General features: G+C 49.8%; 1 protein-coding gene across 1 annotated transcript; it reads right to left on the bottom strand.

Moving 5' to 3' along the window:
- Positions 1-3,139: 3,139 nt before the first annotated feature.
- LITAF (lipopolysaccharide induced TNF factor) lies at positions 3,140-10,965 on the bottom strand. Its single transcript, XM_034670364.1, has 3 exons — positions 10,741-10,965; positions 8,013-8,169; positions 3,140-4,757 (listed from the first exon to the last, which is right to left on the bottom strand). Exons 1-3 carry the CDS (start codon positions 10,958-10,960, stop codon positions 4,649-4,651), a joined length of 486 nt encoding a protein of 161 aa, XP_034526255.1. The 5' UTR covers positions 10,961-10,965; the 3' UTR covers positions 3,140-4,648.
- Between the last annotated feature and the right edge of the window lie 2,509 nt (positions 10,966-13,474).

The raw sequence follows: 13,474 nt of genomic DNA, 5'->3' as shown, positions 1-13,474 counted from the left end.
GAATCCAGCTCTATGGCCCCCGAGCTGCTCCCAATGGCTCTTGCCGCGGAAGATGACCAAGTTCTCCACGCCCGCTCGGTTCAAAACGGGGATCCCTTGCTAGATGTGGTTTTGCAATAGGAAACATTTGTTTAAGAAGCAATGGGGAGGTTCCTCAAAAAGTTAAACTGAATTACCGTAGGGCTCAGCAACTCCCCCGGCAGGTAAACACTCAGGAAAATCGAAAACCCGCAAAAACCCGCAAACCAACGTGAGCGGCAGCTTCCGTTGTTCCTAACGGCCCAGACCAAATGTGGGGTAATGTATCCACACCAGGTGGAAGCACTGAGACCGGCTATGACATGGATGCAGCTCAAAAACAGGGTGCTGAGAGGAAGAAGCCAGACTCCAAAGGGCACAGATCAGATGGCTTTACATGAAATATGCAAAATATGCAAAATAGGTAAATCCAGAGAAACACAGGGCACATGGGACGCTACCAGGTGCCTGGAGAGGAGGCAAAGGGGTGTGACTTCATGGGTGTGCAATTTCATGTGGGGGGGGCGATGAAAATGTGCAGAATTTGGTAGAGGGGAGGGTTGCACAGCTCCGTGAACGTTCTCAACCACACGGCATTCCACACTTTAATGGCAGGTGAATTTTAGCTTAAAAAACAGAAGCCCCCAGACACGTTGGCAGGGCCGTGCTGGGCCCACTGCTCACTCTTCCCAGGCAGGGCTGTGTTTGGTACCCCCGCTGTACGAGGCCCCAGGTACAGCAGGAGTCAATCGATAACACGGAGACCACAGGGGGCAGACTGGAGGCTCCCAGACATCGTCCTCAGCACTCACTTTGCACTGTGACGCCCCTGCCCACACCCATGCACGACTCCACACACACAGGTTCACAAACAACACTGTGCTCTGTGATGACGTGTCGCGGGGCACGCGCCGCAAAGTTGAGGCTATCTGGGACACGGCGCATGACCACTGAGGAGACGCAGCAGCACGGACAGCTTCGGACCCCCTCGAATGGGTGGCACATCCACACCACGCAATACTATTCAGCACCCAAAACAAAGGAGCTCTCAAGCCACGAGAAGACAGGGAGGAAGCCCCACTGCATAACGCCAAGCAGAAGGGTGCCAATCTGAAACAGCTCCATCCTGGATGATTCCAGCTCTAAAACGTTCTGGAAAAGGCAAAACTGTGGAGAGAGAAAAAGGATTCGTGGTTGCTGGGAGTTAAGGGAGAGGGTGGGATGAACAGACAGCGCAGAGCATTCTCAGGGCAGTGAAACTAGTCTGTAGGGTACTTTGATGGCAGACACGCGTCATCGCACATTCGTCCAAACCCGTAGAAGGTGCGCCACCAGGAGCGAATGAACCCTGATAGAAATGGGGGACTTCGGGTGTTGATGGGTCCGTGCAAGGTCATGCATGTGTGGGGAACAGGGGGTGCCTGGGAAATCTCTGTACTTTCTGCTTGGCTCTGCTATGAACCTAAACTGATCTCAAAAGGCTTATTGAAAAGGGAAATAAAGATACTTATATGTGTGAACATCTTCCTAATACTGTGGAGATTAGTCACAGAACGGTTAAATGCGCTGGCCGGTATACTTGGCTGTGAACTGGGGTGTTCTGTGTGTGTGGGGGGGGTGCGCGTGCGCTCGTGTTTCAAGCTGAGCTTCAGAATCTTGTTTCTTTAAAATTCTTAGACTGGGGGAAAAAAACACCAAACTCCTGGTTTCTCTCTTTCATCGCCTTGCTGGATCTACTTACAATTCTCTCGCGTGCCTACGAAACACAGACGGCTCATTGTAAACATTTGAGTCATACATGCAGGAGATAACTTTAATAGGATCCAAAATGCAAATCGGAATTTTGGAAGTAAAATTCCAACGTCTACATTTACTCCTAATAGAGATCTTTGAGCCCAGAAAGTCAGCGAAGGATTTTAACATCCTGAACACGAGAGGCGGTCGCTGGGGAGAAAACCGAGGCCAAGCTGTGTGAGCGTATGAAGCCACATTTATGAATAGCTCGGCGCCCAACAGAAGCGGCTCTCAGTAGCAACTGGGAAGCCAGTTGTCCCAGAGAAAACATTTTCGTGGGTAGCACTGTGGCCAGCCAGGAGCCAGTCATGTGCTCCTAGTTGGCTGAAATAGAAGCTATAACTGAATACTTTTGGTTAACAGGGCACAAACCCCACACTTCAGTAGAAGCCCACCTCTCCCAGACGGACTAACAGTAGGTAAGACAGCCAGCCATCGGGGGCTTGAAATTGGGAGAATTCTATGTTGAGGTTGAAGCCGATTTAAAGCTCTTCCATCAATTGGCTGTGATTCTGTGTTAACAAACTTAACTCCGATGTCCCCGATGCATACAGGCCAAACCAGAGAGCCTTTTAATTTGGAACCATGGATGAGTACGTCCGCACTTCGAACAATACAAGGGAATGACGGATGCAGGCCTCCTAGTCCAGGCGTCTGACCTTATTTGTAGTTCCACGGAATATGTTCTATGGTCCTTGCAACAGGGCTCTTGTTTTGTAGGCTCTGATATGTAATTAATAACCGCTTGAGACCATTTTATAGACCCCCATCTGAGCAAAACCGCTAAATACGCAGAGCCCTCGTTTTGTCAAATGAAAGAACACACGATCAAGATCGGGCGAGCGGCAATTTTCCGGGGCTGTTGAAGTTAGAGTTTAAAGGACAACGTTAGCCACAGCAAGACGACATCATTGTCCTGTGCCTTCCGAAATGCAGCTTTGTCACCAGGTAGGAAAAGGGTGGATGACATTCATATCCCCGCAAGTTAACAATGGCCCCCTTCTCGCAACTCGCAACTGGCCTGATCAATTAACAAAGCATGTTTTGTTTGGAGAATGAATGAGGACCGCTTTCTTCTGGGCATTTTATTAAAACTTGAAAGCTATGGCTTGCTGCCACAGAAAATGCCTAGTGAGTTCCAACAGCCTAACGTCCAAATCGGACTCGCCAGCAACCCACCCAACTCAACATCGGTCATCTTGACACGTAGGGACAGTCAGCGAGGCTGACGTTCTTATCATGAAGGGTTTTCTACCATTATGAACAAATAAAGGTTCTTTGTATCAGTAGCTGGAAACACAACACAAGGCCTTTCTTCACACCGTAGGAATTGATAAATAGTTCACCAAGTGAACCAAAGACTTTATTTTTTTAAAAGCAGATAACACCAAAGTACTATGTAGGATCCGTATTCATTGCAAAAATAATTACTGGAACTTTGAAAACATCGAACGAATAAGCTGGATCACTGGTTACAACTATAATTTTCGGACAATACACAGATTTTCGTTCCAGGTCTAGGCTTGATTTCTACGTAATATTATTCACGCGCATTCCCTGTACCTATTTATTATCAAAACGGGGACTCTCGAAAGTCAAGCCCAGCTTTCTCTTGCCTTCAAAGATGACGCAGCAGCTAACCGAGAACTCTGGCTTGCTGATTGAGTCCTAGAAATCATGTCTTCTGATGTCCTACAACAAATTGTATTTCTGAAAAATAAAATCAGAATTTAGATTCCTCTGAAAACAGTCAGGTCCCAGGCTCTCCAGCACCATGGTACCCAGATGTGCTCACTGTGCGTTCCTCTCTCTAAACACACCACTGGGATCCCCGAAGGGGTCCGCCTTGAAGAGTCCCATTATAAAGGTTTTTAAGAACCGCATTAAACCCAAGTAGAGGCAGTGGATAAAATTATCCATTGCTTTTTCTGTTAAGGCCCCCCCCCAAAAAAGAATGCATTGACCAATAGGAAAGTGGCGGTAATCGTATGGTTACGAAAAATGGTTCAATAAATCCCTTTCAATTACGTTCAAAGGTGTTTAAGACCAAAAGAAGTCATAAAAACGGTTAAGACAAACAATTCCTCTAGAAGAAAAAGCCCTTCCCCAGAAGGGCCTGAGGATCTGGTGCTGAGAAGCGAGAGAAGGCAGATTCGAGGTAAGATCCAGCCGTGCATCTCTAGCACGCATTTAGGACCTCGTGGGTGGGAATCTGGCAGGTGGGAATAGCTGTTCCTGGCACTTAAAAAGGAATGAAGAAATTAAAGTGAATTTGTGTGCTAATGAAAACCCCACAGTGACAGACTCTGAGAGCCAAGCCCTTCGCTGGTAAGGCAAAGATTTTTGTCATCAGAAGTGGGAACAGGTGAACGGGAGGCACTAAAGGTGGGGTCGGCCGTATTCGGGCCAGAACAGTCTTGAAAAATAAGGCAACCCGTGGCTTCTCAGCTTGAGACCGCCTCCAGAAAGGCCCACGGAGGCAAGGAGTGAAGCTGGCCAATGGCCGATCACCAGAGGATATTCACAGGGGGGCAACAGTCACAGTTAGGTGGGGTGACTTGGCGTCACGGTAGGCGGGAACCAGCACTCAAGGTGAACGTCTTTGCATGTCCTGTGCATGACTCCAAGCAGCAATCTCTGGGGTTTTGGAGGAGGTGTGTTACTTTTGCGATGTTTTTCCCCCAAAAGAAGACACAAAGGTGAAGCCCCTGGAGAGATGAGGCTACCGAGGTGGGACCCCCCCAACACACACACCAGGGGCAGACCGGGGTGAGAGTCGGAGCGCGCTTCCGGCAGCACGCGGCTCCACGCGGCTCCACGCACGTCTGGCCGAGTCCTACAAGCGCTTGTAGGTGCCCAGGAGAGCTTTGCAGTTGGGGCAGTAGTGGTCCACGTCCTGCAGGGCGTCCACACAGAAAGGGATGAAGCAGCAGCCCGCGATGCACCTGGAGGGCAGAACAGCCAGACATGGAGCACGTCACCCTCTGGCACAGGTTTGGACGGTGGCCGGCCGTCCGAACACCGCGGAAACTCTGGCTCGGATTGTACTTGGAACCAGGGTCTTTGCAGGTGTCATGAATGATCTCAAGATGGGATCACTCTGCAAGATCCGGGTGGGCTCCCTCAACTCATGACTGATGTCCTCACAAGGAGAGGAGGGGACACCCAGAAAGACAGGGAGGGACATAGGCCCAGTGAAGATGCAGGCAGAGACTGAAGTCTTGCAGCCACCAGCCAAGGACCACCCAGAAGCTGGAAGGGGCAAGGGAGGATTGTCTGCCCTTCAAGTCTTCAGAGGGAGCGCAGCACCTTGACTGCGGACTTCTGGCTTCCGAAACTGTGAGAGAATAGATTTTTCTGGGTTTGAGCTGCCAGGTTCGTGGTTATTTGTCATGGTAGCTCTAGGCAACAATACACCAGCCAACGCCGAGCCGGCTCTCTCAGACAGACCGCCCTGGGTGTGTTTTCAAACCCTGGGTCATCTGAGCATCTTTCAGTCTTAGATTGGGGTCGGTGACCTTCTTGTTCAAGGGCCAGATAGTACATGTTTTAGGCTACACGGACCTTGCTCTGCCACCATCGCCCGCAAACCACCACAGATAATCTGTAAACAGATGGCGTGGTATGTTCCCTTAGAACAAAAATGGACTGGATTTGGCCCCAGGGCTGTAGTTTGCTAACCCTGGTGTCTAGACTGATTACTCTTCCATATGGAGAGGCCACTTCTTACAACCAAACAAAATTCCCCAAATAACATCTCTTAATCTACGTAATCCATTATCCATGCACCCAGCCAGGAGTTTCAGACAGCCTGCCGTGGAATAAGGAATAGATCTGGTCTTTGTCCTCAGTTCCTGGCAATTAGCTCCCAAACTCTTGGAATTTCCTGAGTGACAGGAGTGAGTGCCTTCTGTTATCCAAAACAAGCCCCCTTCAATCACCCCTGATTTTATGCTAATAAGGCGACCAGGGCAGTCCCTGTCTGATTGAGTCCTAGAAATCATGTTGGCTTGGTTCCCAGTTGGAAGGTTAGAACTGTCAGCCCCAACCACAAACCTCGGGGAGGGGAGAGGGGCTGGGGTCAGGTCATAAAAACTCTTGAACAACTGTATGTGGGGAGCTTTGGGATTGGTAAAAGCATCCTTGTGGTAGGACAGTGGTAACACCCCAGGTCCACGGGGACAGAAGCCCCTGCACTGGGGACCCTTCTGCACCTCGTCCTGTCCCTCTTCATCCAGCTGCTTTTCATTGGTATCCTTCATAATAAACTGGTAATGCAAATAAAGTGCCTTCCTGAGTTCTGTGAGCTGTTTTAGCAAATTAGCAAACCTGAAGAAGGGATAGCAGGACCCTCAGTTTATCGCTGGTTGTCTGAAGTCTGGGTGGCCTGAGGCTTGTGACTCGCGTCTCTACTGGGGGGCAGCCTACGGGACTGGGTCTTTAAACCGTGGGCTCCGCACTAACGCCAAGGAGTTAGTGTCAGAACTGAACTGAATCACCGGACACCCAGCTAGTGTCAGAGAGCTGGCTGGTATCAGAAAACACCCCCATAGCCTTACGAACAATGTTTGCCCAAATTTAGTTAAAAATCACCATTTTATAATGCACAGCACAGGGAATATAACCCATAATACTGTCATAACTTGATAGGGTGACAGATGGTAACTAGACCTACTGTGACGATTTCATACTGTATAAAAATACCAAATATCTATCTTGTATATCTGAAACTGATATAATACTGCATGTCAATTATAATTCAATAAGAAAATCAACAAGTTCCAGGAAGACATTGATTTACATAAAGCAGAAACAGGATACAGCCTGATGAGGAAACGACCTGATGAAAAAAATTTCCTCCTATTGCCCAAGTTTACCCAAGTTCAAGTGAGGGCGGCCACAGTGCATTAGCGCTAATCCTTACCGTGCTCTTACGCCTACAAACCCAGGTCCGAGCTGCTGGACACACATATTCACTTATTTCATCCTCAACAACCCCCCTGGAAGGGGGGCATAATTACCTCCGGTTTTCAGAGGAGGCACCTGGAGCACAGAGAGGTGAAGTCACTTGCCCACAGTCACAAAGCAGTGAGAGGTAGGATTTGAACTCACGAGGCCACATGTAAGGAAGAAAAGGAGGGAGGGACAGAAAAGCTGCCTTGATTTGAGAGCTAGATCAGCAGAGGCTGACATTTCAATAGTTCTCGTCCTGTCTTTCCCTGGTTTCCAAGATAAAAATGAGTTTTAATACAGATGTCCAAGGACGATGAACTTTCATTTCACATTTTCGGTCCAGGGACTGAAGAGGTCGGCCATCCCTGCAGTCCCGTGGGCAGGACAGGGAACCTGGTGCCAAGAAACCTGCTTGGTCTCCTTTCTACCCCCACTGCACATGTGTCCTCAAGGAAGCTACACTCTCCGGGGTTTTGGGGCCTCTCTTCGAAATGAGTAAGAGAAATAGCGTTTCTTCTCGGGCTAAGCCACAAACAATGAGGAATAAACAAGTTGTACGAGAGGTCGGGGCTCCTAAAAAAGAAATCCACAGACACTGTTTCCTTCAAGGGAGAAAACAGAGCCAGGAATAAGGAGGCTCCCTTTATCTGTCTGGAGGGAGAAAATTTAACTGTGTTTCCTCAAATTTCTCCCAGAACAAAAACTATGATCTCTTTCAAGACAATACCCGTGGTGCAAACATAAATACACATTTTCCCTGTGTAGACAACGGAAAAATACTTGGGGTCCTAAAAGGATAAGAAGTGTCAGAGAGAGGACTATAAAGCACTTTAATGTGCAGGCTAGTCAAAGCTTCACTCAGACGGGCAAACATTATTTAGGTCGTGAAATTCTTCAAAAAAAAAAAGAAAAAAGAAAGAAAGAAAAAAAAAGCATTCCTCAGGGTATCACCCGACGCGGATGCAGGGAGCTGCTATGCTGGCCCTACACGTAGGGAGTGGTTTGAGCAGGCAGAGGGGACAGCAGCTTTCGGTGCTGATCTGCTCCAGGGCACTGGTTCCCCACTGGGGTCTGTGAGGAGAGGGGTGCCACCTGCATCGAGGGCAGAGGCCAGGGGTTCTGGCTTAACACCCTGTGGTGCACTCCCCCCGCCCCACTCCAGCACAGACAAATCCTGCTGCGGTGAAGAAATCCTGTGAGAGAAGAATGGAAGACGAGCCTGGGGGCCCAGTGGGCCCCAGACTTACCCCAGTAAGCACAGGCTCCCGCAGGAGAGCCAGGTGAGGGCGCCAGCATTATAGGACAGCTGAGTCACGATCATCTTGTTGCAGGAAGGACAGCACATCTGGACCGGACGGTCGAAAAAGGAGACGGGTTGCTGCACGTACACGGTCTGCACAGCAACTGGGGGAACAGGGAGATCGGTGAATGGGGAAAGCATCCGTCAGACAACCAGGAGGTGGGGCCAGGTCTGGGCGGGGAGGGCCTGCACACCCACTGTTCACGAGAGCCAAACGGGGGAGCCACCCAAGTGTCTACAGATGAGCGAATGGATAAGCACGATGGGGGCTAGCCAGACAGCGGGGTCTTGCTCGGCCTTACAAGGACATTCTGACCCACGCTACAATTTCTCACATATATGAGGACCTGGAGTCACCCCATTCACAGACAGAGACAAGACGGTGGATGCCAGGGGCTGGGAGAGGGGCAGGGCGGCAACGGGGAGCCGCTATTTGGCGGGTACAGAGTTTCTGTATTACAAGATTTTTTTTTTTTAAAGATTTTATTTATTTATGTGACAGAGAGACAGCCAGCGAGACAGGAAACACAAGCAGGGGGAGTGGGAGAGGAAGAAGCAGGCTCCCAGCAGAGGAGCCCGATGTGGGACTCGGTCCTGGAACGCTGGGATCATGCCCTGAGCCGAAGGCAGACGCTTAACGACTGCGCTACCCAGCGCCCCTCTGTGTTACAAGATTTTAAAGTTCTAGAAAGGGATGGTGGTGATGCTTGCATGACAACATGAATGTGCTTATTAAGACCACTCAACTGTACATCGAGACACGCTTACGGTGATAAATTTTACGGGACATGTATTTTACCAAAACAGTGGCAGATTTCCAGCATTATCATCTGAGGGGCTCTCCACGCCCCCGACCACCCCCATACGTGAGATGGGGAGAAGTTCCGGGACTGGGGATTTGGCTCAGCATGACCAGGCTTACGAACTCGCTGACCACGGAATTGGGTGGGGAGCTTACTGCCAATGGCTGCCAATGCAGGTTCCAGGCCACCCCCCCGCCCACGCTGGGACAGGCCGAGTTGGCAGGTCCGGGGCAGGGTCCCCAGAAGGCTTTTTCAGCTCCCTGTGTGGTTCGACAAAGGTGGTCTGCAGATGGTAATTCCAGAAACGCCGATACGACCGGGTTTTAGCCTCAATTTTCTTCATCCATAGATTAGCGGTTGCTGAGGGCAGGGGGGGATGGGGTTTCTTTCTGGGGCGGTGGAAATGGTCTGGAATGAGTGCTGATGCTTGCACAACTCTGCGACTATACTGACCCCACTGAATCAGACACCTTGAAAGGGTGAACTCTACGGAACAGGATTCCATGAGATAAGGACAGTAAAAGCAGCTCGCGCTCCAGGACACGGCGAACCCTCGATTACACTGTTCCCGCATTTCACACGGGGCTCCTAAGTCCAAGGCCCAGCGATAAGGCTGGCGTTTACCGAGCCGGGGGACGCTGGCCCAGGCTTTGCAAGGAGTCCGGGAATCGAGCTGACACACGAAATGAATATATAAAATCGTGCTAAAAAGAGAAAACAAGGTGAAAAACATGTACAGGCATTCACGGTCACCAGATAAGAGCCCAGAGTTACATAAATCATGGAAGTCCTTAGCATTCAGAATGTTTTTGGGTTTCGGCAAAGTTGTTTGAGCTCGTATTTCTGTCAGAGTGACTTCCTTCGTTCCTTTCTGCGGTGCTGGAATGCCATTTCTATAATCTATGACTTAGGGGAAATTCATTGTTGTCCAAGCCAACAGAACTTAATACTCCTAGAAAGACCTAGAAAGACTCTCCTTCCAGAAAAGCAGTATTTAAGCATACTTTACCACTTACATGTAAACTGTATTAAAGTCTTTTTTTTTCTGGTGCAATAAATTACTGATCAGAGCATTATCAGCCTGAAGTCACCGTGTTCTCTTCTATCTGAAGGGGTCAAAGTTACTCGAGCATGATGACAATAGCTCACTTTTATCAAAAGAATTACTCATAGAACTTTATTTCATCTGAACAACCCACTGATGGAGGCACTTGATGAGCCCTATCGTACACGTGGGGAAACTGAGGCACCAGGCGGTTAGGTGAACCCAGGCAGTCTGACTCACAGGCCTACTCTCTGAGCTGACGAGTCTACTCCCTGCAGCTGTTTGTGATACTGAATCAACTACACACCTGGGCACACCTGGGCGGCAGGAAGTCCCAGGGGGCAAGGCCACGAAGAAGTTGCTGGAAGGCAGGGAAGGTACGCAGGCTCGGGCAGGCTGGCGGGCTGGGACAGCATCAGCTTACCGGTTTCTAACTCCTGGCTGTTTCTGCTCCCTCTCCCTCTCCAGTCCTGTCCTCAGCAGGAAGGGGGCGGGGTCCTTAAAAGCAAACTCCCGTTCCCCAATTTCTCTGGGATTGCTGGTGGGCCTCTGTGGTTAGCACCAAAGGATTGCTTTGTGGCCGAACTGGGAGAGTTTACAAACTGAGCTTTGTTAGGGAAAAGACGCAAGCCCCCCAGATGTGGATCCCAGAAGACTAGATGGGAAACATTCCAGGACGAGGGGTCAAGCCGGACTGACTGGCTTAGACCCTTAGGCCGAGAAAGTCGCTTCCGTAGCTCCCCTGATTCTCGCCGAGTCCCCAAGCCCAGGGTGGAGGGCCAAGGAGAGCAAGGAGAGGTAAGGGGGGTGCGGGAGGCAGCACATACTTGCATTGGCGTTGGGGACGGGCACTGGCTGCGTGTAGTAGGCGGGAGGATTCATGCCCTTGCCATCCGGGCCCGTCACCAGCCCCGTGGTCGGCCCCGGCGCGGGGGCAGGAGGCATAGGGAAGTAACTGTTGACGGCCACCGTCTCTTCGTAGGATGGGGGCGCGGTTGGCATCGAGGAAGGCCCAGCAGCTGCCTGGTAGGATCCTGGAACAGACATTTTACCTAAAGCAAAACCAGAAGACACCGGATCAGAAATGCGAGTGACACCCCCCCTCCCACTTTTCCCCCAAATCTTCTAATTTCTACCGGACAAACAGAAAACATAAAGACGTGGCTTGTGTCCAGCCTTGTCCAAAAGCCACAAAGGGAGTTAATGTCCCTCCCAGACCCAAGAATTATCACCCTAACACGGGATTCCCTAAATAAAGCTAAAAGGTAAATAGTTACAACCCCAAATCATCAAAACCTAGAAAATCCCCGGGCACACATCACCCCACTTAGAGCAGAAGTTTCTCTTCTTCACCCTTCAAAACTACCAGCAACAGCGGCCTTTCACATGGAGTACTGTCTTCTTTTTAACCACTGTGGTTTTTACTAAAAGCATTTCAGATGCCGGAAAAGACAAAGGCACTCAAACTCAACCACAAGCTATGGCAAACAGAGTGCCTGGTGAAGGAAGCCAGGGGGCAGAAACGCACACGTGGTGTGATGCCATTTACACCCAGATCACAAGCAGGCGGAATTNGGGGGGGGGGGGGGGGGGGGTGCAGGATCTTCTAAGGGGCTGCTCCTGTCCTTTTTCTTCATCTGGGGTTGATCACATAGTGTGCACACTACGTGAAAATCCAGGCGCTACAATTAAGATGTGTGCATTTTTCTATTTGTATGTTACAGCTTTTAAAAAGTAAACACACACACAGGCACACACAAGCCAGCTCCCATTTTGAAAAAGGACTATCAGAGGAGCCAGGCACATATTTCCTTTTGTGAGGGCAGAGGAAGGGTGCCCCCCAACTCCCGCTTCTGCCCCCCCCCCCGGAGCTGATGACCGCCTAGAATTACGTGGCCTGTACCCAGGGTGTGTTCCTGTCTCCAGCCCTGTGCACAGTGGCCCCGGGGCAGCTGGAGAAGGACACAGTGCAGCCCTTTGTGTCGTTCTGTTTTTCTAAAGGGGCAGGGCTAATGCTGCCTTAGAAGATCCATTCAAACCTGCCTCAGGAGAAATGGGGAAATGAGCTCCCAGGGCGGTGTGCCACGGGGCCAGGGGCTCAGACAGGCCTGCCGCCTCTTCCCCCCACATTCTGCCTCGTCTCCAAGAACCCGTGGGAAGCAGAGGCAGCAAGTCATTCTGCTGCGGGGAGAAGGGGAGACTCCTTCGAGGAAGCTCTCTGCCTTTAAGCAGAGACCAAAAGCGATTTCTCCAGGGGAAGAGAGGACAGGGGACTTCAGAGGGGAAAGAGAAGCATGGGAAAGTGGACATGTGTCAAATAAAGTCAATAAATAAAGCTAGAGAGGTTGGGGCCAGGTTGTAGGAAAACTGAAAGCCCGATGGAGGTGTTTGGGCTTTACTGTATAAGCCTGCCCAATGGAACCTTCTGGAAGAATGGAAATGTTCTCCATCTGGGCTGTCCAATATGGTTGCCCAGCAGCGTCTCTCTCTCACACACACACACACACACACACTCACAGTGTGGCTGGTGTGACCTAGGAACTGAATTTTTACATTGTAAAAGTTAAATGGTTTAAATTTAAAATCTAGGGGCGCCTGGGTGGCTCAGTTGGTTAAGCACTCACCTCTTGATTTCGGTTCAGGCCATGACCTCTGGGTCATGAGATCAAGCCTTGAGTCAGGCACTGCACTGAGCATGGAGTCTGCTTAAGATTCTCTCCCTCTGGGGCACCTGGGTGGCTCAGTCATTTAAGCATCTGCCTTTGGCTCAGCTCATGATCCCAAGGTCCTGGGATGGAGCCTGAGTCAGGCTTCCTGCCCAGAGGGGAGCCTGTTTCTTCTCCCTCTCCCTCTGCCACTCCCCCTGCTTGTGCTCTCTAGCTCTCTCTCTCTTAAATAAATAAAATCTTTTTTTAAAAAAAGATTCTCTCCCTCTCTCTCTGCCCCTTCCCCCAGCTCTCATGCTCTGTCCCTCTCTCTTAAAAATAAATAAATAAATAAAATCCAATACACCAGGCAATTATTGGAAAACTTGCATAAGGTTACAGAAACTTACGTAACTTTTCCCACCTTTTCAAGGGGCACCTCGGCTATGTGAATCTACTTTTCCAACAGCAAATAAAATGGGCTCTGAATCTAGATCAAACAATTCTGACAAAATATTAGCATCCAATTTGGGATATGACGTCAACATAAGATATACCCTGGATTTCGAAAATTTTTAAAACATTCACGTGAAATATTTCGTTCGTAATTTTTTATATCGGAAATGATAACATTTCAGAGAGCTGGAGTTCAGTAAAATGCATTGTTACATTCCTTTCACCCGTTTCTTTGTACTTTTTAAAATGTGGCTACTAGGAAATATTTAAACTACCCATGTGGCTCACAGTTTTCTGCTTTTACAGGACAGCAGCACTATGGAACATGGGGAGCCATGGAAGGTTATAGGGAACCCTAGAAACCCTAGAAAGCATAATGAAGCAGGTCTGTCAGAGAAGCAAGAAGCAAACATTGGAAGGCCCCTGGGTGTGGGTGGAGGGGATGGTGGGTGGCGGCCAC

Source organism: Ailuropoda melanoleuca, chromosome 10 (assembly GCF_002007445.2).
Source record: "Ailuropoda melanoleuca isolate Jingjing chromosome 10, ASM200744v2, whole genome shotgun sequence".
Lineage (NCBI taxonomy): Eukaryota > Metazoa > Chordata > Mammalia > Carnivora > Ursidae > Ailuropoda > Ailuropoda melanoleuca.
This window is presented reverse-complemented; position numbering and strand designations above follow the sequence as displayed.

Coding starts and splice junctions, on each gene's coding strand:
- LITAF (XM_034670364.1), bottom strand. CDS start 10,960: ATGTCTGTTCCAGGATCCTACCAGGCAGCTGCTGGGCCTTCCTCGATG. Junction 8,170..10,740: donor CGTCCCCAACGCCAATGCAA/GTATGTGCTGCC, acceptor CTGTTCCCCCAG/TTGCTGTGCAGACCGTGTAC. Junction 4,758..8,012: donor GGGAGCCTGTGCTTACTGGG/GTAAGTCTGGGG, acceptor TCTGCCCTCCAG/GTGCATCGCGGGCTGCTGCT.